A 27,378-nucleotide genomic window follows, 5' to 3' on the forward strand; every position below is an offset into this window, starting at 1 on the left:
ACTGAACTCAGAAAGAGTGGTGTGGACAGGTTCTGGCTGTTAGCAGAAGAATGCCTAAGCTGATCTCTTGTCTTGTCTTATGCTGTTGAATCATCTCCGAACATAGCGAAGCCATGGACACGTCTCCTCCAGAATGCCCCGCCTCCATTTATCTGCAATTGTTCTGATAGTGTATCCAGAGAATTTTCTTGGTAAAAATATGGAAATGGTTTACTACCATTGCCTCCTTCCGCACAGTAAACCTAAGTCTCTGCCCTCGACTCTCTCCCATGCCACTGCTGCCCAGCACAGGTGAATTTTGCCTTGTAGCTGATTGCCTTCCACTCGCTAGCCACTGTCCAAGCTAGGAATGGAAATGCTTCTGCTCGACTCTCCTTCCTGTAGTCGAGACTGGTAGAGGACCGGAAACTCTCCAGGTGCGACCATGAGAAGGGAAGCCGATCTCAGGGGCTGAGAAAATGAACCCGAGTTACTGGGTGGTAAGGAAGTGAGGAACTTGAACAAGTATAGGAAAAAGACACTGAACCTAGTACCATTCAGATTTGGTAAAGTAGCCAAACTGATAATTTTTTTAAAAGACACTGAACCTAGTACCATTCAGATTTGGTAAAGTAGCCAAACTGATAATTTTTTTAACAATAGTATTTGAGTTCATTTTCTGCACATTAGTATTATAATTTAATTGGATTTTTTGTGCGCTTGTATTTGCTTGTATTAAAAAATCTCATGCGCTCAGGTATGCCATAGTGCATATTTTCAATATGCATTTTAGCAAAGAAAATGAGTGAGCTGCAATATGTTACAAGAAAGAGTTTTAGCATGTGTACAGTCAGGACTAGGGAGAAATGTGATGCAAGTGTTCCTTTGTATGGGGTTTTGGAAGAACGTAATCCCCGTATTATAGGATAATTGGGTGTTACTTTCTCTTTCAGGCTATCTGGCCTCTGACTTTACGGTAGGGTTTGACTGGGCATGTGCCAAGACTGAATTTCAATCCGTAAACGTTGAGGGAGTTTTTTTGGCTTTGGTTTCAAAGATAGTTATCAGCTGGAGGAGGATAATAGGAGCCAGGATGGCAGAATAGGATGTGATAGTAAAGAAAGTCCAGAGAGATCAGGAGAAAGGAGAGTAACATGAATCAAAAATACCCACCATGCTGAAGGATCAGAACTGTCCATGTATTAGAGATGATAGTAATGATGGTATTTAAGTACTTTCTCTGTGCCAGCCACTGTACAAAGTGCTGGGGTGGATACAAGCAAATCAAGTTGGACACGGTCCCTGTCCCCTATAGGACGCACACTCTCAATCCCCATTTTACAAATGAAGTAACTGAGGTATAGAGAAGTGAAGTGACTTGCCCAAGGTGAAACAGCAGACAAGTGCCAGAGCTGAGAGTAGAACATATGGCATATGGAGCAAAGTGCTACCTCTGAGGTGTGGCTCAGTGGAAAGAGCCCAGGCTTGGGAGTCAGAGGTCATGGGTTCAAATCCAGGCTCTGCCACTCCTCGGCTGTGTGACTGTGGGCAAGTCACTTAACTTCTCTGTGCCTCAGTTACCTCATCTGTAAAATGGGGATTAAGACTGTGAGCCTCATGTGGGACAACCTGATTACCTTGTATCTACCCCAGTACTTAGAACAGTGCTCTGCACATAGTAAGCGCTTAACAAATAGCAACATTATTAAGGGGAGTTGTGGAAGTCTTAAGGGAGTGAACGTAAAACAAGTATGCTTGAGAGAGGCAGAAAAAAAGATCAAATGATAACAAAAGGGGAAATTGTTTTCTAGGAAACACACCCAGCCACTCGTGGAAAAATGGAAAAAAAAGGATAATTGAGAGCATATTACCAAAAAAAACCTCAGGAGAGAAGGAAGAGGGACAGGAAAATGTAGAAGAATTTGTTCCTGCCCTTGAGGAGCTTACAGTCAGACTGTGGTTACCAATTGACTGAAGTCACTGCTCTAAACCATGTGGACCACAGAATAATAATTGTGATATTTTTTAAGTGCTTACTCTTTACTACATACTGGAGTAGTTTCAAGATAATCAGATCAGACACATTTCCTGTCCCACAGCGCTCCAGGTCTAAGAGGAAGGGAGAAAGTTATTTAATCCCCATTTTATGGAAGAGGAAACTGAGCCACAGGGAAGTTGTGACTTGCTCACCTAGTCATATTTATTGGGTGTTCTGCAAAAGTTCTGCAACAACAATTGAGTAGAACTTAGAGCCGAGAGATGAATTTACAGCCTAGAGTCTAATGCCCAAAGTTACACAGTAAATGAAGTGGTAGAACTGGGGTTAAGACCCAGTTCTCTTTACTCGCAGGTCCATGCTCTTTCCACGAGTAGCTTCCCTGCTTTCTATCATATGGTTAGCATCCTGAAGAGAAGTAAGACTGTGTTTGTTTTTGGGGAAAAAGAAAGACACGGTTTACCAAAATGAACGATTCACAGGTAAAGATTTTACCCTTCTGTGTTGCCCGCACTTGCTCCCTTTGCTCTTCCTCCCTGCCTCCCATATCAATTACATATATATGTCATTTTATTTATTATATTGATGTTTATTTGTACTGATGTCTGTCTCCTCCCCCAGACTGTGAGCTCATTGTGGGCAGGGATTATCACTGTTTATCGTTGCACTGCACTTTCCCAAGCACTCAGTACAATTCTCTGCATACAGTCAACACCCAATAAATATGATTGAATGGCTGAATGCAATATCAAGAAAAGAAATGGGGTAATGATATCTGAAAATGAAAGTACAAGATACATGTTAATGCTAAAGAAAATGTATATACCAATTTTCAGATTGACATATCTGAAAGAAGTTTGGAAGTATAGAAACTGATCCTGCAACAATAAAACAAAAACTTTTAAGGCAAGACAAACTTGGATAGACTAGTCATAGTCAAAGCTCTTTGTCTTTTTTTTTAAAAATGCATTTGAGCTTGATGAATAGGGGACTGAGGAGAAAAATATTAAAAATATGATTCCAATTGTTTTGAATATGTTGGAACAACCTCAGTTTACTAATTTTTTTAATGGTATCTGTTAAGTGCTTACTGTATGGCTGGCAGTGTACTAAAGTGCTGGGGTAGATACAAGATAATTGACTTGGTCATAGTCCCCATCCTACAAGGGGCTCACAATCTCAATCTCCATCTTAGAGATGAAGTAACCGAGACGCAGAGAAATAAAGTGACTTGCCCAAAGTCCACACAGCAGACAGGTAGCAGAACTGTGATTAGAACCCAGACCCTTTGACTCCCATGCTCTTTCCAGTAGATTATGCTGCTTCTCATATTTGTGAAGTGCTTGGTTTGTGCCAGGTGCTGTACTAACTGCTACGATAGATCCAAGTTAATTGGTTTTGACACAGTCCATGTCCCATGTGGTTCTCACAGTCCCCAGAAGCAGTGTGGCTTAGTGGAAAGAGCATGGGTTTGGGAGTCAGAGGTCATGGGTTCTAACTGCGGCTCCACTACCGTCAGCTGTATGACCTTGAGCAAGCCACTTAACTGGGCTGTGCCTCAGCTACCGCATCTTGTAAAATGGGGATTTAGACTGCGAGCCCCATGTGGGACAACCTGATTACCTTGTATCTACCCCAGTGCTTAGTGGTTGACACATAGTAAGTGCTTAACAGATACCATTATTATTATTATTATTGTTATTTTTACAAATGAGGTGACTGAGGCCCAGAGAAGTTTAAGTGAGTTGCCCAAGGTCCCACATCAGGCAGTGGCAGAGCCGGGATTAGAACCCCCGTCTTCTGACTCCCAGGCCTGTGCTTTGTCTACTAGGCCGTAATGTTTCAAAACTGTACAGGATCTTTCTGTGTTTCAGGTGCTTCATCTCTAAAGCACTTACTGATTTCCTACTACAACTCAGCCCTCCAACTGCGCTCTTCTAATGCTAAGCTACTCTCTGTACATCGAGCTCATCTACCTCACCATCGACCCCACGCCCATGTCCTCCCTCTGGCCTGGAACTCTCCTTCCCCTTCATATCTGACAGACAACTCTCCCCTCCTTCAAAACCCTCTTAAAATCACCTTTCTTCCAAGAGGCCTTCTTTGACTAAGCTCTCACTTCTCCTGCTCCCTCTCCCATTTGAATCCCCTTTACACTTGGATCTGTACCATTTAACCGCTTGCTGGAGAAGCAGCAGAAAGAGCCCGGGTTTAGGAGTGAGAGGTCATGGGTTCTAATCCCGGATCCGTCACCTATCAGCTGTGTGACTGTGGGTAAGTCACTTAACTTCTCGGTGCCTCAGTGACCTCATGTGTAAAATGAGGATTAAGACTGTGAGGCTCATGTGGGACAACCTGATTACCTTATATCTACCCCAGCGCTTAGAACAGTGCTAGGCACATAGTAGGTACTTAACAAATACCAACATTATTATTATTCCCCTCATCTTCAGCCCCACAGCACTTAGGTATGTATCCGTAATCTGTTTCGTCTGCCTCTACCTCTAGACTACACGCTCCCTCTGGCAGGGGATGCGTCTCCTGACTCTGTTGTATTATGCTCTCCCAAGTGCTTAGTACACTCTGCACAACCCAAATGCTCAATAAATACCATTGATTGCTTCAGCATAATCTGGAAGAAATTTATGCAGTATTTATGATCGAAAGGGCTAGCTGTAGTATTTAAGCTGATCAAATTTTTTTATAGTGAATTGGCAGAAATATCCCTGCTTCCCAAAGGTGCTGTGTGTACAGTAGGGGTAATGAATGAATTACTGTGTGGAGCATTGTATTAAGCGCTTGGGAGACATGAGCTTGCAGAATGTGGCCTAGTGGATAGAACACAGACCTGGGAGTCAGACGGTCATGGGTTCTAATCCTGACTCCTCCACTTGTCTGCTAGGTGACCTAGGGCAAATCACTTCACTTCTCTGTGCCTTGGTCATGTCATCTGTAAAATGGAGATTAAGACTATGAGCCCCATGTGGGACAGGGGCAGTATTTAACCTGATTACCTCCTATACTCCAGTGCTTGGAACACAGTAAGTGCTTAACAAATGTGATTATAATTCTAATAATGTTTCTGATCACCACTTTAGCTACAACCCATGCCTCTCTCCCCCACATTCCCTAGAGCACCAACATTTCCCTCCGTTGCTCACTATTGTAACCTGCCCCAAATCGTCCTTCATCAGCCCATTTCTGTCCATACTCCTTAAGAACTTAATGATAGAGCAAAACAAAATAAGAGTTTCACATCCTGGAGGTTATTTATTTATTTATATTAATGTCTGTCTCCCTCTCTAAACTATGAGCTTGTTGTGGGCAGGGAAAGTGTCTATTAGATTTTGCTCTCCCAAGCACTTAATACAGTGTCTTGCACACAGAAGCACTCAATAAATATGATTGTTATTATTTATTTATTTTTTTCCTAAAGATGGGTATTACTGTGTCTTTAACTGGTCAGTGCATGCTTTTATCTCTGAAGGGAGCTTATAAATGTGTGTGTTGTACATATTAAATGTTGATGTCACAGATCGTGAATTTTACCAGTATGTGCAGGTGAGTCTAAACATTTTAGTGTATGCCCTGTAGTCAACACCCAAACTCAAATGATATTGGGTTGTAAATCAATCAGTCATTGGTATTTATTGAGTGCTTACTGTGTGCTGAGCACTGCACTAAGCACTCAGGAGACTACAATATATAGTGTTGGTAGATGTGTAAACTCCCAGAGAATAAGGATTGAGTACTTTTAGCAAACTTTCTTTTTAAATGACATTTTTAAAGCACTGATTATGTGCCAGGCATTGTACTAAGCCGTGGAGTATATACAAGCTAATCAGTTGGGCCTCATAGTCTTAATCCCCATTTTACAGATGAAATAACTGAGGCACAGAGAAGTGAAGTGATTTGCCTAAAGTCACCCAGCTGACAGAGACAGGATTAGAACCCAGATTCTTATGACTCCCATGCCGTGCTCTATCCATCCCGCTTCTCATTTTCTGTATTGCAGCAAATTTTGTATTCCATGTAAAGACCTGAAGTCCCAACTTTTGGGAGCATCTGGCATATAATAATAATGTTGGTATTTGTTAAGTGCTTACTATGTGCAGAGCACTGTTCTGAGCACTGAGGTAGATAGAGGGTAATCAGGTTGTCCCACGTGAGGCTCACAGTTAATCCCCATTTTACAGATGAGGTAACTGAGGCACAGAGAAGTTAAGTGTCTTGCCCACAGTCACCCAGCTGACAAATGGAGGAACAGGGATTCGAACCCATGACCTCTGACTCCCAAGCCCAAGCTCTTTTCCCTGAGCCACGCTGCTTCATAATCACGTATTGATCATCTGATCAGAATGTCACAAAAATATATACATTCCTAAACTTCATTCAGGGTCTACACTTACGCAGAAGGTTCTGGTAGCATGTTATAGGTTTTGCCACCTTGGAAAAAATGAACTAATCGTATTTTACTGTACAGGATATGAGTAATAACAAAATTACATTTTTGGAAACATTCTACAGGTTCCAGCCTTTGCATTCGGGGACTCTGTATAAACCAAAGTGCAGGCTGTTCACTACTATATTCTTTCAATCACTGAGAGGTGTTGATTTTAAAAGAATGGGTTTCTGTGCCTTAACTCTACATATTGCAAAAATTTCATGGTACTCCGATGAACTTTCAGGGATTGGTTAAACTAATTCCTTTGCTTGAAGCATGCAAGTACCATTTCCATGTTTTTTATTCAAAAACTGTGAAGAAAATTATTTTCTTTAAAGATATGCCAGATTTATCCTGATATTTTAGGAAGTATATTTTACAGTTTGTCAGCAACATAGGTACACCCAGGGTGTATTTTCAGAATCATTTTGTTAGGTCACATTCATTTTTAGCTTTGGCCACTAAATATCAAGACTTGCTTGCTCCTATTTCCTTAAATTTATTCTGGAGTTTGTCCAAGTTTGGTTTTAATGAGTTGTTTATCCCGCTAGTTACATTAGGATTTATTTTCCCCTAGAGAATAATGTTTGAATTGATAGTTTTTTAACCTGTTCTTTTAAATGAACATATGTTCAGCTGTTGACTTCAGCTCCGTTCATGAGAAATAAGTATTTGGGATATAAATGAATTCTATTGTTGTGGCCAAGGAGTTTTAAAATGCAGGCTTGCTAATTTTATATAACACAAATTTTGACTCTCGATGTATATTTTGAGCGATGTTATACTCAAAAAAGCATTGAAATGTAACGAAGGCATGGGTTTCATAAATTTCAAGCGTTATATTTTTTGTAACCTTTTTTTAAGGCAACAAATACTATCAAAGCCCATGAAAATACTGATGAATTGTTGTATCAACAGGTGCATTTAGAAAGCAACCCCTGTCATCCAAAATTTTCAAAGCTCTGTTTATACTTCCTTTTAAGAATCATTTTCTAGACACATTGTGTTGTTACTCTTACTTTTTTATGTTTGGCTGATTTGGGTGTAGTCACTTTCTTTTTTAAAACAAAAAATACTGAAGTGAAAATTGCTGGAGTTTTTTTTTTTCCATTCCCAAAGAGATTATTAAAAATCACAATAAGTGAACCTTTCAGAATTTGCATATGTTTAAGTATATCCAGTATAGAGTTACTATCCATCTGGGAAACTTTTTATGTGAGGCCTATTAGTTTGAAAGTAAGGGTAGTTCAGTACAGTAGCTCAACTACACATCAAATAAATAGTGATCTTGCACTTTTAAAATGAAGCAATTCCAAAATGCTGCCTTGTAAGTTGCTCTTGCTTTAACCTTCCGGACGTAACCTTTGCTACTCTACAGCACCTCTTAAATGTTGGAAATTTATCCGGCTGGAGACAGAGTGATTGGATTATTCATGCTCTTTTGAGTAGAGGGAACTGCTCAGATTTACTTTCTTCTGGATATTTTTTCACCTATGCTACAAAGCTGGTTTTGGTTTGTTTTTTTTTTCAAATTTTCATCAGTAAGGATTTGCAAATTGAATTTAAGGACCCAAATAGCTAATATCAAACCTGTTTTAAAAAGTGCAGAAAGACCTTAAAATTATTCAAAGAAGACCTTGAAAGAGGGACAGGGAAAGTAAATAGTAACAACATGAAGGAAGAAGTACATATTGCTAAATTGGATTTAAGTGGCAACAGAAACAGAGAAGTAGCATGATGTGGTGGGTAGCACATGGGCCTGGGAGTCAGAAGGTCATGGGTTCTAATCCTGACCCCAGCACTTCTCTGTGACCTTGGGCAAGTCATTTCACTTCTCTGTGCCTCAGTTACCTCATTTATAAAATGAGGATTGAGACTGTGAGCCCTTCTTGAGACAGGAACAGTGTCTAAGTTGCTTTGCTTGTATCCACCCTGGCGCATAGTACAGTGCCAGGCACATAGTAAGCACTTAACAAATACCATAATTATTCTTAATTATTATTATTAGAGGACTCCTAAATCTCTCTTGGGGTAAATTTCACAGATGTTTCATTTGTCTGCCCATACTCTGAGTGGCATGATGACCTACAAGATAGGCCTTTTCATAGCTTAACAGAGCTCCTGTGATGAAAAATTTGACCTTCAAGGAATATGTGTGGGCAGAATTGAGTTGTAAGGATCTCGATGTCATGAGAACATCTGGAAAAGTTGGTTGACGTAGCAGGTCAGCCAGCATTAGATACCTAGAAGTGAGGGAAAAGTCAATGTATGTGTGTGCGCGTGCACATATGCGTTCGTTATAACTTTGAAAGGCAAACCTATGAGGTGACTAGGATATCATTATGTGTTTAAATCTGTACATTTGTGGATTCCTCTTGGAGTTGTTTAAGGTTCCCGTTCCCTTATTTAGGGGTTCCCTGATTGAAAAATGCTTTATTATAGGTCTCATGATGATTGATAGAGCTCAAGCAAGCTCTTGGAGGTGAAGCAGTTGGCATCAAGGTGTCAATAGATTAATGGCATTAATTGCTTAGTGTATGCAGAGTGCTGTACCAAGAGCTTGGGGAGTGTACAGTACCACAGTGTCGGTAGACATTTTCCCTGCCCACAAATGGCTTATAATTTAACGAGTTCTAAAGACAATAAAATAACTTGTAGATAGGTGAGGTGGCAGGAGAAGGCAAGTGCGTAGGTGGCGAGGATTCTGTTGCCGAATTGTACCTTCCAAGTGCTTAGTACAGTGCTCTGCACACAGTAAGCGCTCAATAAATACGATTGAATGAATGAAAGGATAGAGGTTGGAGCTGAGTGAAGCTTGGGGCTGAGATAATCAATCGTGGTATTTCAGGGCCTGCAAAATATAAAGCAGTGTATTAAGGGCTTGAGAGAGTACAACAGAAGCAAGGCCCTTGGGCACTGCTGCCCTGGAAGAATTCTTCAGAAATAGAAAATGAGAATCTTTTAGATCTGACAAATTTCCACTCGGTTTTTGGTACTTACGTCCCTGTGCTCCTCTAAGGAATCAATTTACTGTTTCAGGATTTCTGCTTATATGTCTAGTGCATAAGTGCCTATTGTCCGCACCTTCAAACTTGGAAAATAAATTAACTTTTGGACTCATTTGCAGACATCGTAATGGTGATTTTAGGGTGTTTCTATTTCTAAATGTCTTTTTTTTAAAAATAATATTAGGAATTATTAAGAAAGACAACTTAAATAAGAACTAATTTTTACCTTAGGTTAAAACTACACCTGTCAGATATTGGTAAGATGTCATGAAAAATGCTATCCTACTTATTTTTTCTAAAAAATTATACCGCAGAGCATCATTCTTTGCAAACATTTTAGATGTAGCAGGAAAACAGTATGTTTTCTGATTCCATTTTTCTGTATTTTCCTTAATAGGACCAAACGAACACAAGTTCCATTGACCGAGTGCATATTTGAGCTTCCAAGCCTCACACTTCAAGCTACAAGAGCCCAGACTCTTTTGATGCAAGCAATTTATGAAAGTTGGTCCTATCATACTGGGAATATCAGTTCGGCCATCGTTAATGAAGTTTTGCTGAATGAAATATTTCATACCTCAGGTAAGACCACAGTATTTCTGTGAGCAAGGTAGATCCTGTTGGTCATAGAAAATCCACAATTCGAGCATATTCTTCTTAAATAACCATTGGAACCAATTTCTCAAGGTATTTTGTAGTCTCATAGAAGACCATTTTTCACTACCTATAGTATTCAATCCGTCAACCTTTTTGATCTTTTTCTAGAGAATATATTAATTCCTTAGGTGTATTCCAAAGTTGAATAAATTATAACATATCAAGCCTAATGATTTTAGTCACTGAAGATATTTCTGTGATATGAAATGATATGACATGATCTGGTTAGGTTACTTAGTGTGTAGGACTGAAGTGTGTCACCTGCTTTCACACAGTAAGTGTTCAACAAATACGATTGAATGAATGTCAGTTTATTGTTTATATATTTTGGAGGTGAAACTAAAAAGCCTAAGAATGAAGAAAAAGAGATGAAGAAGCAAAAATTAGTATGCAGGGCCCAATTAAACCGATGAGAGGCAATAAATTGTATTGGTTTTTAGATGTTATCTCTTTCAACCCACTCATGCCAGTAGAGTGCTTAAAATCAAATAACATTTGCTCTGTACCCTAATGTCTCAGAAAGCAGTGCACCTATAAAAATTGAATAGTGTTCCCCTCTGTCTCAGTAGAACCAGAACCAAATCTGGAGACATTGCCGCTATATACACAATTGAACCCAACCAATGCTTTTTACCTTGCCTTTGGACTGATGTTTCGTGCCATATTGGGAGACTTAATCACACTGTCTTATTCTCTCATAAGACTTAGATAATTCCATTTTTCACTTCTATTTCTATGCAACCTTGCATGGAGTGCTGCTTAGCTGGATTCATTGACAATATTTAGCTCTCTCAACAGTGGAGAGGTTAATTGTTGGTGTTGGCTTGTACAGAGCCTTGGTTGCTTTAAAACTGTCAGTCTGAAGTTTTTTGGGTGAAAAATGGTTTATAATCCATCTGAGATGTGTCCTTCAGGGCACCTCAGCAGTATGTAGTTTTTCGTAAGTCACTGTTAGATGGAATGGAGAAGCAGCCTTAGTTTATTTTATTTGGGTCATTCCAACTCAGCAGGCTTAAGTCAAACCCAAGATTGTGGGTTGCTCAAGCCCTTGTTGCTCAGCTGCTGAAATGATAGAAACAGTGGAAACTCTCTAGATGAACACCCTAATCACTCAGTATATTGCTCCACCAGACACATTTTCACTGTCAGTTTTTCCTTTTGACTGCATCATATCATTCTGCATTTTCCAGTCCTTTTCACCTGGCTCTATTGATCTACGTTTTAGTTTTATCATCTTTGTTCTGAGATGTCTGTTGTGCCCCTTCTTCGCTCTGAATAGCAGTGATTTCATTGATCTTTGCTTTTTGTGTCTTTTCTAGTTTTTAAAACTCAGTGGCTCTTCTAAAAGAACTATGGTTTCTTTGTGTTGGTTTTTATATTACTTTGTTGTGCAATTAAGAATTTGGTTAGCAATCTGTGGGGTCTACAGCCTTCTTCACTTGCTGCTAGAGAGGACTGGCAGTGGGAATTACAGAAAATGGACTGGACTACTGACAGATGATTGGGTGATTCATAACCTGCTTTTCTGTCACTGGCAAATTTGAAATTAGTGAAACTAATTTCTTACAGATTGTGAAGATTGAGGAGAAAGTGATGATGTCAGAAGTTTTGACCTCCATGTCACACGGTTTGATTTTTATCAAAGAGAACCGCAATAAAGGTCATAATGGATTAAGTAAAAAGTACAGTTGCAATAAGTAATATCAGATTTCTTCAAAGGCAAATTTGCAACAAGGGCCAGATTTCCTTATCTTTTGATGGCCCATGACTTTTTTTTTTTTGGCTATAGAACCTCTTTTAGAGGGTGAATAAATTAACATAGAGAGAACACTAGTGGAGCAAAATAAGATTTTTGGCCCCGTATTTTCAAATATAAATACATGGGGAAGCAAGTCATCATATATGTAGTATGATTGCAATATTTTTCACATTTTCAAAGTGTCATTAAAATATTGCTGCTTCTCATCAGAGAACTCTTTAGTTAGTATCTGAGTATTCAGATTCTTGAATCATTTTGTATTTTCTAAAACTCTTCCTCAGTGACCCATTCTTCTCTGTATCAAGCAGAAGCAGATGACCATTGGCTTTAAGGCATTTTATCATGCTGTGATTTTGTTAAACATTTAATATGTACTGAATCCTGGGGTAGATAGAAGATAATCAGGTCCCACATGGGACTCATAGTCTAAGTAGGAGGGAGAGCAGGTATTGAATCCTCATTCTGCAGATGAGGGAACTGAGGCACAGAGAAGTGAAGTGACTTACCCAAGATCACACAGCAGGAAGTGGCAAAGTGAGAACTAGAACCCAGGTCCTCTGACTCCCAGGCCTGACTACACTGCTTCTCCATCACTTTCTCTTGTACTTAAACACTGTCTCCTTCCTTTGTACACCAATTGACATATTTCATTTTGTCTGTTGCCTTATTCCTCCTCCTTGATTCTCCTGCCTGTGACTTCTGATTGAATCCCTACCATCTGCCTGGATCTCTTTTTATGCTTCAGTCTATCAGAGCACAGCACTTCCCATCTTCAGATACCTCTGGAAAGCTCATCTACAAGAGGTTTTCTCTGATTGATTTTCCCATTTATGTCCCCCTCACCTCCAACACGGAATTTTTGCTAATACTTCCCCCATGTCCACTCATAAGAGAAGCAGTGAGACCTAGTATTAGGAGCATGGGCTTGGGAGTCAGAGGACATGAGTTCTAATTCCACTCTGCCACTTGTCTACTGTGTGACCTTGGGCAAGTCACTTAACTTCTCAGTGATTTAGTTACTCCATCCATAAAATGGGGATTAAGACTGAGCCCCACGTGGGACAACCTGATTACCTTGTATCAACTCTTAGAATAGTGCTTGGCACCTAGTAAGTGCTGAACAAATACCATAATTATTATTAACTATTATTATTTTCACCTTTATACGTAATAGTCCTACCTGCCCTATTACTTTTAAGTACACAGTCATCTACAAACCCACTTTTCCTTTTTCCTCCTGTGTGTAAATTATTTTTGTGTGTCACTCTTACTAGATAGCGAACTCTGAAGCCAGGAATCGTATTTGCTAACTTTATTGTACTCTCTCAAGCACTTAGTACAGGGCTCTGTACACCATATGGGCTCAATAAGTACTACTGATACTTATTCTTTTAAGCTATTGTAGTTAGTAATGTGACTTTTGAGGGGACAAATCTCATTCATACATGTGGTAAAGAATATAGACTTTGTATTGGACCTGCATGGTCTTTTAAGCACAGTATTTAGATTTTCATTATCTATCATATTGCAGAAATAACTTCGTTTTTGCTACTGTAAAATGATAGTTTGTTTTTATTATCACACTGCAGAGTTGAAAAGAAACTGCGGTTCTTCCAGTTGTGTTGGTAGTTCTTTCCATGACTTGTTCAGGACTATGATGCTTTTGGAAAATTCAAGTAACAGACTTTTCCCTTTTTATTTTATGTTGCTGGTCCTTTGAAAGACTTGGGATTCACATTATCCATATGGATGTGATGTACCCTACAACTGTCCTGTTATCTCTCCTTGTTTTTTGTTTAGAATTGGATTGACTTTTATTCATCAAGGGTTTGTCAGCTAAGCAATAGTATTTGAGTATACAGAACACTGTATTAGGTAGGTATTTGGAAGAGTACAGGGGAGTTAATAGGCATTATCCTTGCCAGCCATCTACTGGAGAAGGAATGTGGCTTAGTGGATAGAACATGGTCCTGGGAATCAGCAGCTCATGGGTTCTAATCCTGGGACTGCCACATATCTGCTATGTGGCATTGGGCAAGACACTTCACTTCTCTGGGCCTCAGTTATTTCCTCTGTGAAATGGAAATTAAGACTGTGAACCCTATGTGGGACTGGGACTGTGTCCAACCTGACTAACAATAATTATGGTATTTGTTAAGCGCTTACTATGTGCCAAGCAGTGTTCCAAGCACTGGGGTAGGGATAAGGTAATCAGGTTGTCCCACATGGGGATCACAGACAGAATGGTGGGAGGGAGTTGAGGTAATAGCTAGTTGCTCTAGTGGAATCAAGATCTGTCTTCTCTGGGGCCTGGTGGGAAACACGAGTGTGCTTCAAAACAGAGGGAATGGAACCATCAGAGGGAATGGAACCATCAGAGTGAATGTCTGAAGATGGCGATCATAAGGAAAGGAGGAGTGGGTGCCTGGGTTTTTATAGGTGTGAAGAGAGGGTGTCAGAGGCCCCAATGTAGAATCAATTTTGAGTATAGGTGGGAGATCTCTTGATGGACAAAGGGGAAATTTGAGAGAACGGGTGGCTAGAGAAGCAACGTGGCTCAGTGGAAGGAGCACGGGTTTTGGAGTCAGAGGTCATGGGTTTGAATCCCGGCTCGGCCACTTGTTAGCTGTGTGACTTTGGGCAAGTCACAACTCCTCGGTGCCTCAGTTACCTCATCTGTAAAATGGGGATTAAGATTGTGAGCCCCAAGTGGGACAACCTGATTCCCCTGTGTCTACCCCAGCGCTTAGAACAGTGCTCGGCACATAGTAAGCGCTTAACAAATACCAACATTATTATTATTATTATTAGGGGCAAGATGGAACCGGAGAGATGAGTGATTTGATTTTGATTTTGTTAATAAAAACTGACAAGGTTGACAGGGATGAGAGAGGGAGAAGGTTAGGGCACTGAGAATGTGAGGAGGAGGTGGAAATTTGGGAATAGTTGAAGTGATCAGTGGCTTTGTAAGTTATTGGACAGAAATATAATTCTCTATTTTCATAACATAATAAATAAAGAAAATCAAACTTCAAAAGACCAAAGGTTTGCGAGAACACTTATTGAGAAGGCTCAACTATAGTCAGAGTTAGTTGTTGAAAAATCATACTGAACCAGGGATAAGTACAAAAATTCAGCAAAATTCTGGTGAGTTTAGAGATAAGTTTTAATTAGTTTGGATATCAGATATTCACTTGATTAGTTTATTTACAAGTTGTAGCAAAATGTTTACTGGCCGACTTGTTACATCGCTCATGGTTTTATAGAAGAAAAACAGACATGGTTGGAGAACTGGAGCAGTGAATGACTCTGTCCAACCCGATTTGCTTGTATTCATCCCAGCACTTAGTACAGTTCCTGGCACCCAGTAAGCACTTAAATACCAAAATCATTATTATGATGTCCCAAAGGAGAAAAACTGATTGACTTGCTGTGGTCTTTCCTGCTTTATCATTTGATTTTGATTACAGTAAATAGATGAGCCGGGTCCTGATCCAGAAGCTGATCCAGATAGACTGTGTTGCCGGGCGTAGCTGAGCTCTGTTAGCAGTATAAGGAGGTTTTCATATGACACTTATTCCACAGATCTTTCCCTTAATCTGAAGCCTAATGCCATGGCAGAACCACAAAGTTGCAATTGGCCCCTAAAGGCCATCTATTCTGCTTGAAATGTTATCTCATTTTCCTGAGCAGTATATGTGAAGATGACAGAACACAGTAATAGCTTTCAGACTTGGAGTTCTGTTGCAAATCCAAGGTCATATGTAAGACTTCTCTGGGCTTAGGCTAATTCACGACTAAGACCTTCTTTGAGTTTCATTCTAGTGCTATGCTGACTGTATATTAATCAACTAATTGTATTTATGGAGCTCTTACTATGTGCAGAGAACTATAGCTTACAGTCTAGAAGGGAAGACACATATTAATATGAATAAATAATTTATAATATATAATTTAAAGATATGTACAATATTAAGGCTTGCAGTCAACAGTCTTTTCATATTTTATGTCCAAACTTACAGGGCTCATAGCCAGAGCATTTCCAGAATGTTCTGATATCCTTATGATGAGGAACATGCATTCCCCAGTATCAGCGTCTCTGTCTCTCTCCCCCTCTTCTCTCTGTTTCTCTATATATTTACACACACACACACACACACACACACACACACACACACACACACACATTTTGGTGACATGGCTCATCTTCTGGAGACATTTGGGAAAATGATGTTAGTTCTTACTTAATACTCTGTAAAAAAAAAAAAAATCCTCTTACTACGTGGGATGCAAATGATAATACAAATCCCCGTGCAGGGAACAGGGAGTATTTTACCATTTTTCAGACATTCTGAATCCCCTCAGCACGACGAAGCCTAACTAGTTTTTGGTCACCATCAAGAGCATCATGTAACAAAAGCCATCAATCAAATTTGTTGAGCACTTACTGTGTGCAGAGCACCGTACTAAGCGCTTGCGAGAGTACATTATACCAGAGTTGGTAGACATGTTCCTGACCAGTTGTTGTTATTGACATTTTACAGATGAGTAATATGAGCCCCTAATTGGCCAAGTAAATAGTCAAGGTCTCACTGCAGGCCCATGGCCAAGCTGCATCTCAAAGCCATAACTCCTGAATCACAGGCCCATGCTGTTTCCAATTGACCAGGCTTCTACCACTAGAAACTGTTTATTAAATACTATTCTGCATCAGAGGCACTATAATGGGATTAAACCCCTTTCCTCTTGGGATCAAATTGAATTGATTTAAAACACAAATGGAATCACTGTTTCTCCCCAAATCACAGTGTTGTTCCCAACCACAGTGAAGCATAGCGGGCATGATCTTTTCAGAATTCAGTAGGCGTACTGAAAAGTCGAGCTCTCTCCACTATGCCAAAGAACAGTATTGGATGTGATCACCAGAGCTGGGTTTTGATAACTGTAGAAAGAGTTTGGCTGCTTGAAGAAATCTTTCAGGCTCCTAAGATTACTCCCTAATGGGCTGAACATTAGAAGCGATCATGGATATGTCCCGGCCTCATTGGTAGTTTCTCCAAAGATCTCCATTCCTGATGCAAAATTTAAATGCTGTCTCTAAATTCCGCTGCCTAGGATACATGTTGCTTAATGGAGCAAGGATAAATATACAGATAGAAAGCTGTAACAAACATAGCCAGATTGCGAAGTAAAGATATGCCGAGTAATTGTAGGATCCAACTCCGCCACTAGATTGCAAGCTCCAAATTGTCAAGCGTGTCTCTAACAGAAGTTGAAATTCTCATAGCACTCAGCTGCTGATGCCTTCCGCCGGTGAGATTTGTTCATTCAGTCGTATTTATTGTGCTCTTACTGTGTGCAGAGGAGTAGACTAAGTTCTTGGGAGAGTAGAATACAATAATAAACAGACAGATTCACATTGCCTGCCACAACGTGCTTAGAGTCTAGAGACGAGCTTAAAGTGCGTTTCTCATGGAATAAAAGTACTGCACTGATGTAGCACATTTCATGAGATAAATGCTTTCGTAAATCAGCAGCCTGGCTTAGAGGATAGATTATGGGCCTGGAAGTCAGGAGGTCATGGGTTCCAATTCTGGCTCCACCACATGTCTGCTGTGTGACCTTGGGCATGTCACTTCACTTGTCCTGGCCTCAGTTCCCTCATCTGTAAAATGAGGATTGAGTGTGAGCCCTATGTGGGACAGGGACTGTGTCCAACCTGACTACCTTGTAGTACTTTCCAAGTGCTTAGTACAGTCCTCTGCACACAGTAAGCGCTCAATAAATACGATTGAATGAATAAATCTACCCCAGTGCTTAGAACAGTGCTTGGCACATAGTGAGTGCTTAGCAAGTACCATAATTTTATTATTATCATTAGGGTAATCAACTTGTACCCATGGCCTTCTAAATGAAACCTATAAAGTATTCTCCTCATTTTATTCCCCTGCATACAAATAAATGCATTCATTCTTTATCCTCTGTTCTGAACCCCAGGTGCTCCTCTGTTGACTGCCAGCCTTAATATCGTACATATCTTTAAATTATATATTTTAGATTATTAATGGGTGTCTTCCCTTCTAGATTGTAAGCTCATTATGGGCAGTGAATGTGTGTGCTAATTCTTTTGTAGCCTCTCCTGTGCTTAGTATAGTGCACTGCACATAGTAAGCACTCCATAAATAGAATTGATTAATATACAGTCAGAAGTGCACCAGAATGAAACTCAAAGTAGGTTTTACTTTCTATAAACACTCATACTCACTGTCCTCCCTCACTGTCCACTATCTACAGCTGTGCATTTTCTGGGAGTTTCTTCCCCACTGCCTTTGAACACGCCCACGTTCCTTTTACTCTAAGAACACTTAACTGAACCCCACCACACCATCTCATTCCTCCTGCTGCCCAACTCCTGCTCACGCCTTCCCTGCCTGCTTTGAACCCTCTCTACCTTCACATCTGAAACAGCTCTTCCCATCTGCAGGGCCCTTCAAAATCACATCTCCTCTTGGAGGCCTTCACCAGTTAATCTCTTGCCTCTCCATCGTGTTCCCTCCGACCTCCACTTCAGTCTTTCCATGGCACCTAAGCAGTTATTCATTAAATCATATTTATTGAGCTCTTAATGGGCGCAGAGCACTGTACTAAGTACTTGGCAATGTACTAAGCATACTCATGACCCCAAATAACACTCATGTCTATATCTATTCCTTTCTCCTCTGTATAACTAATTTGTGTCTATTCTATTTGAATGCTAACTTTTTTTGCCTTCCCAAGCACTTAGCACCCTGTTCTAAACACGGGCTTAATAAATGCTGTCGATTTGATTCTTGATCTCTCTTTTCTCTCTCTTTCTATGCCCCTCTCCACTCTGTTTACAAACTTAACTACCTCCTCAGTTACTATGGGTTATTCATAGATGTCCATGGAATGCCCAAGCATTTCACTGGTGAGGAGTGGAGGGGGAGTGATCCTGTAATTGAAGTAGCCTAATTTAAAATGGTGTCCAAGACTAGGGTACTGCAGACAACTTTAGAAATTTTCCATTTCTCCCGTGGTGAGTGTCAGTAGCTCAACTGTCAACGGCAAGAAACTGCTCTGAGAAAAGAGAAGTACTCAAGGTTCTATTCATTCAGTCGTATTTATTGAGTGCTTACTGTGTGCAGAGCACTGTCCTAAGTGCTTATGTGGGTGGCTCCAGGACCTTATGATTTTACTGCCTTTGTAAGAAAAAAGGGAGGCTGTAACTGGGTTAAGCACCCGAACCTGTTCCCTATGAGTCTCGAGGAGCTAGTTTATGCTCAACTTCCAGTAAGAAACACTGTTTCAGCTAGCAGCCGATAGAGTGGGTGCAATAATTGGGAAACATTGCGTGGGGCAGGGGGAGACCTAATTCTATATTTTGCTGTGCCCTTGGTTTGTTACCTGGCCCTGAAGAAGTAACAACATCAATCTGTAAGATGTACCTCAGGTATTGTATGTAGACAGAATGAAGTAAGTGGCATAATGACATATTGTGGTGACATTCAACTCTATCAGTTATCTCATTTTGTCCACTTAATGCATGAACTACATTTCCTGAGTTGTTGAAGTCTAATATATTGGTATTTGAAGCCCAGTTTCTAACATCATCCTTTCAAAACAACAGATAGTGTCACATATGGCTGTAGTTTGCCGTGGAAAACTCGACTTAGCTACCTCTTTTTTCCCCCCTCGTCCTTTTCAGGTAGTTCATTATTTTGTTGACAATCCAGTTCCATTAATCTGGTATTTTGGGCAAATTGCTTGCAGACCTAAATTCTGTACTGAAGGCAATTTGAATCCCACATGTAAATGATGTTTTAAAGTTAAAATAAAATGTACTTTCCAGAAAGTAACTGTAAAACTATTTTATGCAAGATTTCATGTGGGATACCTTAATGGTTGAATAATAAATTTTACCTCATAAAAATGAAATTCAATAATACAGTAGCTTTCTCAGCGCGGTAGCATCTGGTCGATTCTCATGAGAGCCAATATTTTCCAACTCATTAGGATCATGTCGTTCTGTATGTCGTCAACATTGACTTAGCCAAGCTACCTTTACTTACATAACCGCCAAACTATTAAATAGGTCTCTTGTGGAGTGAAGTCAAATATTCCTCTTATTTTGCTTTTGCCGTAGAAGAGGAGAAGAAAATGTACATACTGTAGCATTTAAACATCTGGTCTAAACCACATCAGGATAACTCTGAGGAAAGTAACAGGATTTAGTATTCTTCCCAGGTGTTCATATAAAAAGGGTTTTGGAGTTGTTGCTTAGTTGTTTAACCATTTAGGAAAAAGCCTGAAATTTAGTGAAACGCAACTCTAATGTTCTATTTTTAAAATTGCTTTTTTCCTCCCAGAAGAAGAAATAACTTGAATTCAGTTATGATGCCTGTTGTTGCACTCTAATCATTTCCTTGCCACATGGATAAGTCTCTCTGAATCCCTATTAGTTCCACTTAATGTGGCCAGAGTTGCCATTCATTTTCAGATCTACAAGTAAGACTCTGTTTAAAAATCAAAGTGCAAGAATGCATTCTCCTGAGTAATTACTTGGAAGGGGCTGAGTCCAGCTGTATGAAACTTGTTCAGATTGAATATTTTGCTGTCTCCCCTGGGTGATCGTACCCACATGTGCTGAGATACTTCTGTGTGCTTCTGCTTATAGCGTTGAAGTAAGATCAAATTTCACTTAACGTTCTTGGGTTGGTGTAGGGTTCTCATCGCTCAGAATAATGGGAATTATGGAAAAAACTGATAATCCATAGAGATTTTGGGAAACATCGAACAACAATACGATTACACTTTTGAGGTTCGGTTGAATTTTAGCAAGTCATTTTGAAGTTTTGGCGGCCTAAGGTTTGGTAGGGACTTAAACGGCTTTTTTTAGCTGTTTGTTGTTCTCCTGCTAAGTGCAATATGTTAGAATTGCTAAGTAGCTCTGATCACCCTCAGAGGAGTCTACTATTTGCCCTATCCCAAATATCTACTTTAATGTCTGTCTACCCCATAGACTGCACACTACTTAAGGACAAAGATTATGCTTACCAACTCTTTTGTATTTTCTTTCCTGAGTACTCAGAATGCTATTCTGCATATCCTGTTCAAATACCATTTAAAAAAACAAGTCTTCCATCTGATGGAATGATGTGAGTGATACTTTGCGAGCTAGAAAGCAGTGATGGATAACAACAAAAAAAAATCAACCCTAGAAATAAATGGCAGGAAACTTCCTATGCCAAATTTTAAAGGTTCAGCTAGATTTAGAAAGGAGCATGGTACCCCTTATGAATCATCCTCAATTATTTTCAGTCCACTACAGAAAAGTGAAGGGAGTCTTTATGATGTAATTTATTAGACTTTTAGAATGCTTTTTTGAAGTAATTCTATAAAATAATTGTGTTTCATTATCAGTGACGACCATGTGGTACTGAAAGAGTAACAAATGAGGTTCTCTTAGGGAGGTTGGTGGGTTTTTTTTGTATCCTTTTTATGAATGGCCTTGAAGCAGAGGTTAACAAGTAGTCCACATCCTGAAAAATCCCTCTTCCTTCCTCTTCTCCCCTCTTGGCCGAACCTTTCTTGTCAACCTTGAAAGGTTAGGCTTTCCTTAGGGCCGAAGGCCCTTCACCGTCACATATAAAGAAAGTCAAGAATGGAAAATAGAGCTGAATTTGGTGAAAAAGAATCATTCCAGAAGTCAGAGTGGGTGTGGGGCAGGCATGCAGTAAGAATTAGTGTAGAAGTGGGAGCTGAAAAGTGAAGACAGGCAAAGGCATTTGCTTAAACCAGAAAGGATGTAATGGCTTTAACAGATTTGGGACAAAAATAGTTAAACTTGTATAAGAAGGAATTCTAAGAAAAAGTTTTTTTTAATATTTCATTTTTTTTGCTCCAGAATGCTTCCTGTTGTGTAAAAATTTCAATGAATAAAGTCTGTTATAATGAAGTGACTTTTTCAAGTGTCCATACACATTGCAAGGATATTTGCTGTTTGCTTTAGCAAGTAAAACATTCAGATTTGTATTTAGAAAGGTTATGAAACACATGTCTATTTGATCAAAGTAAAAATTTCAGTATGATGAAGTCATGTTAACTGAATGAAAGTACCGTTCTGTTATTTAAAATGTCTAGTGTGACAGTACCTGGCTCATTTAACTCTGAATTCACACCAGAGCTACTGTTGTGAAATGGACTTGTGGTGGAAGAAAATTAAAAATTTCTGTAGATTAAAGTTATTTTCTCACTTTTTTTGAAATTAGAAAATTAACATGTGTGCGTGCATGTGTATGTGTTGGAAATTTCTAACCAAAAGAAATGGTCTTCTAGAAACAATTGTTTTTGTACACACACACATAATTGTAAAAAAAATTAATATATATTTGAATGTATATGTATATTATGAATTTGGTAATCTCAAATGATACAATTGACTCTGACTCTATGTGTGTAAGTATGTGATTGAGAAGGTCACTGTGGCCTTTATAACACTATATACTTACAAAGACAGCCTCCTCTTGTCCTAGTGTTTTTGCTCCTTTTTGAACGCCTGGCAATTTTCAGTTTTACTTGTTTCATGATCCTCTCAGAGGACCAATTCCTTTCTTGACTGCAGCTTGTCAAGCTGTCTGGTGACCAGTTGTTTCCTAATATTCAGCTGCCAGGTCATATTGTCAGAGGCTGTGCTTCCTTGAATTCTGCAAGCATTTCCTTATCCCTCCTGTTTTTTGTCACATTTATTCAGCTCCCATAGAGCAGCTATTTGGGTGTCCTTTCATCCTACACCCACGCAACCAGGATGGGCGTACTGGGCATTGTTCCTATACTGTTCAATTGCTCTCATTTCAGAAAGTCACGTGTAGGGTATGAGGATTTGTTGTTGAGCAGGGCTGATAGAATAATAACAATAATGGCATTTGCTAATTGCTTAGTATGTGCCAGGCACTCTACTAAGTGCTAGGGTGGATCCAGAGAGGCAGTGTGGCCCAATGGTAAGAGCCCGGGCTTGGGAGTCAGAGGTCATGGGTTCTTATCCTGGCTCTGCCACTTGTCAGCTGTGTGACTTTGGGCAAGTCACTTAACTTCTCTGTGCCTCAGTTCCCTCATCTGTCAAATGGGGATTAAGACTGTGAGCCCCACATGGGACAACCCGATTACCTTGTATCTCCACTGCCCCCTCCCCCACCCAGCACTTGGAACAGTGTTTGGCACATAGTAAGCGCTTAACAAATATCATTATTATTACTAGAGAAGCAGCATGGCTCAGTGGAAAGAGCCCGGGCTTGGGAGTCAGAGGTCAAGGGTTTGAATCCTGCCTTCGCCACTTGTCAGCTGTGTGACTGTAGGCAAGTCACTTAACTTTTCGGTACCTCACTTCCGTCATCTGTAAAATGGAGATGACTGTGAGCCTCACGTGGACAACCTGATTACCCTGTATCTCCCCCCAGCGCTTAGAACAGTACTGTGCACATAGTAAGCGCTTAACAAATGCCAACATTATCATTATTATTATTATTATTATTATTACAAGCTAATTGAGCTGAACCCAGTCGCTGTCCCATATGGAACTCACAATGTCAATTCCCATTTTACAGATGGGGTAAATTGAAGCACAGAGAAGTGAAGTGGCTTGTCCAAGGACAAACAGCAGACAGGTAGATCGAGGATTAGCCGACTTGTGGGCCCGTGCTCTTTCCACTAAGCCACATTGCTTCTCTGTGATATGTGATGCTGCTGGATGAGTACAAGAAACCATTTGACATCTGAAGTGAGTCCAAAGCTTGTAACTGTGTAAAAGTTTGGACAGTACCAAAAATGTGTAGCACTTGAGTGTGATACAAAGCCTAGACCACATTGTCACCAAGTCCTGACAGTTTCCCACAGGAAACGCTGGCCTTCTTCATGTGGTTTTTTAATACTTTCTATAATCAGAGCATCGTCATGTGTTATATTCCCTAGAAAAGCATCATTCCGTGACAATTTTGAGCTTTGTATTGATGATGGAAATCTCATGTGATTAGGAATTCAGTATTCTTTAGGTTGACATGAGGCATGGTGCCTGTCTTGCTTTGCAAAATTGTTCAAAGTGGAGTACATGCTTTCCACAGGGACTTCTTAGAGCATAATTATATTCATATTGCCTGTTTTTTCTAGGACTTCAGTGATGCTCACAGTCTATTAAATGCAGAGGATTTCTGGGAGATTTAAAAGCTGGTTCTGATACCAGAGCTCAAGTACCTTATTGTACCCATCGCCATCCAGTTTGTGGGTTGGAGGGGAGAAATTAAAAGATAATTCCCAGGTTATGGGCTTGTGAAACGGGATGGAAGTGCGGTCTGCAGTATTGGGAAAGTCATGGGTAGGACAAGGATTGGGTGGAAAAATGAGTTCAGTTTTGGAGATGTTATGTTTGAAGTGACAGCAGGACATCCACGTAGAGATGTCTGGAAAGCAGGAGTAAATGCGAAACTGGAGAAAGGTTGAGAGATCTGGGCTGGAGATATAGATTTGGGTGTTGTCTGCATGGAGGTCGTTGTTGTAGCCATGGGAGTGAATGAGTTCTCCAAGGGAGTGAGTGTAGATGGAGAATAGAAGGGGACCCAGGACTGCATCTTGAGGGACTCTATGGGCGGGAGGAGCCCATGAAAGAGACTGCAAATGAGCGGCCAGACAGGAGGAGAACCAGGAGAGGACAGTGTCAGTGAAGACAAGGTTGGATAATGTTTCCAGGAGAAGGGGGTGGTCTGCAGCGACAAAGGCAGCTGATAGGTCGAAGAGGATTAAGGTGGAGTAGAGGCCGTTGGATTTGGCAAGAAGATCATTTGTGACCTTTGAGAGGGTAATAATAATAATGTTGGTATTTGTTAATCGCTTACTATGTGCAGAGCACTGATCTAAGCGCTGGCTTAAATTTACAGGGTAATCAGGTTGTCCCACGTGAGGCTCACAGTCTTAATCCCCATTTTACAGATAAAGTAACTGAGGTACAGAGAAGTTAAGTGACATGCGCACAGTCACATAGCTGACGTGGCAGAGTCGGGATTCAAACCCATGACCGCTAACTCCCGAGCCCGTGCTCTTTCCACTTAGCCACGAGGGTAGTTTCTATGGAGTTAAGGGGGTAGAAACCAGATTGGATGAGGTCAAGGAGAGAAATATTGCTCTTTATGTTAAGGAAAATTTTTGTTCTGGGTATACTAGCAAATAAATGTGGCCATTCTTGCAGGCTTTCATGTAAATTGTAAATGAAAGGATTTAAGCATATCACGAAAGGAGTGACTCCCGTTGAGAAAAACATTTATAAAGAAAGAGGCAAGAAGGCTAAGGGAAAACAGTAGTGGGCACTGCAAACATTAAGCATCTTTCCCCCAAGAAGCTCAAAAGTCACTGTCATTATTTTCTTAGCGTGTGTTTTATTCTTAGGAGGTAGGTAGTTAATATATATTGTTTGAGAGCGTGAAGCCCTGAGTGATTGTTTTACCCACTTACTTTTGCCAATGTTTGAATCAAAACTAGGACTCAGTCCTCCTAACCATTAATCAGTGAAGTTCGAGTCAGTCGTATTTACTAAGTGCTTACTATATGTAGAAAACTGTACTAAGCACTTGGTCAATACAATATAACAATAATCAGACACATTCACTGCCCACAAAGTGCTTACAGTCTAGAGGGAAAAATGGACATTAATATAAATAAGTAAATCACACATATTTACATAAGTGCTGGGGAGGTGATGAATAAAGGGAGCAGGTCAGGGTGACACAAAGTGGGAGAAGATGAAGGAGGGCTTAGGGAAGGCATCTTGGAGGAGATGTGGCTTCAGTGAGGCTCTGAAGTGGGGAGAGATTAGGCATCTACTATCAGCATTGGACTGTGCTAACCACTTGGGAGAATACAATGGAGTAGGTAGACAGGATCCTGGCTGTCAGTTAGGTGACTATGTTTTGTGAAGGTGAGAGGCACTCTAATAAATTACAGGTAGGGAAAGCGACAGAGTGGAAGGATATGGTCGTAAATGCTGTGGGGGTGGCATAAGTCCCAAATTGCTTCTGGGGTATGTACTTAAGTACACAGAAGGTAGGGGAAAAGTGGTGGCAGGGAGGGTTTCTTGGAGGAGATAGGATTTTAGTCAGGCTTTGAGTTGGGAAAAGTGGTGGTCTGTTGGCTGTGAAGGGGAAGGGGAGGTCCTGGCAAGAGGGAAGGTGTGATCAAGAGATGGGTGGTGAGAGAGATGAGTTGGAGGCACAGTGAGTAGGTTGGTGTTAGAGGAGTAAAGTTTGGGACTGGGCTGTCATGGGAAAGGAGCTAGGATAAGTAATGCGAAGAGAGCACTGATTGATTTATGCAGAGCTGCTGACAAGCATTGGAGGCTTTTGAGTTGTGAGGATACAGAACGACTTTAGAACACTGACATAGGCAGCAGAGTGAGGTATGTATTGGAGAGGCTGTTGGGAGGGAGCTGAGCAAGGAAGCTGATGAAATAATATGGGGAAGCAGTTTGGATGGAGAGGAATGGACACCTTCTTGAGACTGTGAAGATGGAACGGACAAGATTTGATGGCTGAGTGGGAAGAGCGTGGGCCTGGGAATCAGAGGAACTGGGTTCTAATCCAGACTCTGTCACTTACCTTAGGTGTCACAGCAGGCAGGTCACATACTTAATTTCTTCCTACCTCTGGTACCTCATCTGTAAAGTGGGGGATTCACTACTTGGTCTGCCTCCCATGTATGCTGTGATCCCCATGTGGACAGTGTCCCACTGGATTATTTTATATCTACCCCAGTATTTAATATAGGGCATGGTACATAGAAAAAGCTTAATGAATCATATATATTTGGTCAGGGAAGAAGAAAGAGAGAAAACGTTTGAGGTCAGAAGATCTCCTGAGAGACAGCTGGGAAGGCTGAGAGAGGGCATGTGGGACATGGGAGAGAAGTGGGACTGGGGGGTAGTTTTAGAGAGTTCATGCCTGATGTTTTCAAATTAGACAGTGAGAGACAGCAAGGTCATCAGGGACAAGAGGTAGGACCCCTATGAGTTAATCGCCAGTAATTTTGTGCTTTGTATGGAGCACTGTACTAAGCAGTATTTAGGAGAGCACAATACAGTGAAGTTGGTAGACACGTTCCCTGCCCACAAGTAGCTTAGGCATTCCTTTTATACTATATTCAGACTGCTGAACTATTTCTTATCCCATTAAATGTATGTTAAAAGAATAGATGAAATTCATTTTTGAGATGTATTTGTTTTAAGATCCTCTTGAAATTTCTTGCTGGTTTTAATTGAATATTTTAGGGAAATTCAGATTATGATCCCCAATTATCCATTTTACTCACAATCATTGAGGGGTTTTTTGGCAGTGAAAGGATTAACATCTAGTTTGAATGGTTTAGTGATTGAAGTCATGTGGCAAGACACTATCTGCAGTATCTTAAATATGAGATGCATAATTCATAATGAGGAACAAAATTTCTCCAGAGAAATTACCAAAGAATTAGAAATGCTTCT

The 27,378-nt window shown here is 40.3% G+C and overlaps 1 protein-coding gene across 1 annotated transcript in view; it reads left to right on the top strand.

Annotated features, from left to right (window-relative positions):
* VPS13B (vacuolar protein sorting 13 homolog B) overlaps positions 1 to 27,378 on the top strand; it is a 932,812-nt gene that overhangs the window by 164,754 nt on the left and 740,680 nt on the right. Inside the window, 1 exon segment of the mRNA XM_029063425.2 lies at positions 9,825 to 10,009. Within this exon segment, the coding sequence (XP_028919258.1) occupies positions 9,825 to 10,009 (185 nt within the window).

The sequence above is a fragment of the Ornithorhynchus anatinus genome, chromosome 4, assembly GCF_004115215.2.
Source record: "Ornithorhynchus anatinus isolate Pmale09 chromosome 4, mOrnAna1.pri.v4, whole genome shotgun sequence".
In the NCBI taxonomy this organism is placed as follows: Eukaryota; Metazoa; Chordata; class Mammalia; order Monotremata; family Ornithorhynchidae; genus Ornithorhynchus; species Ornithorhynchus anatinus.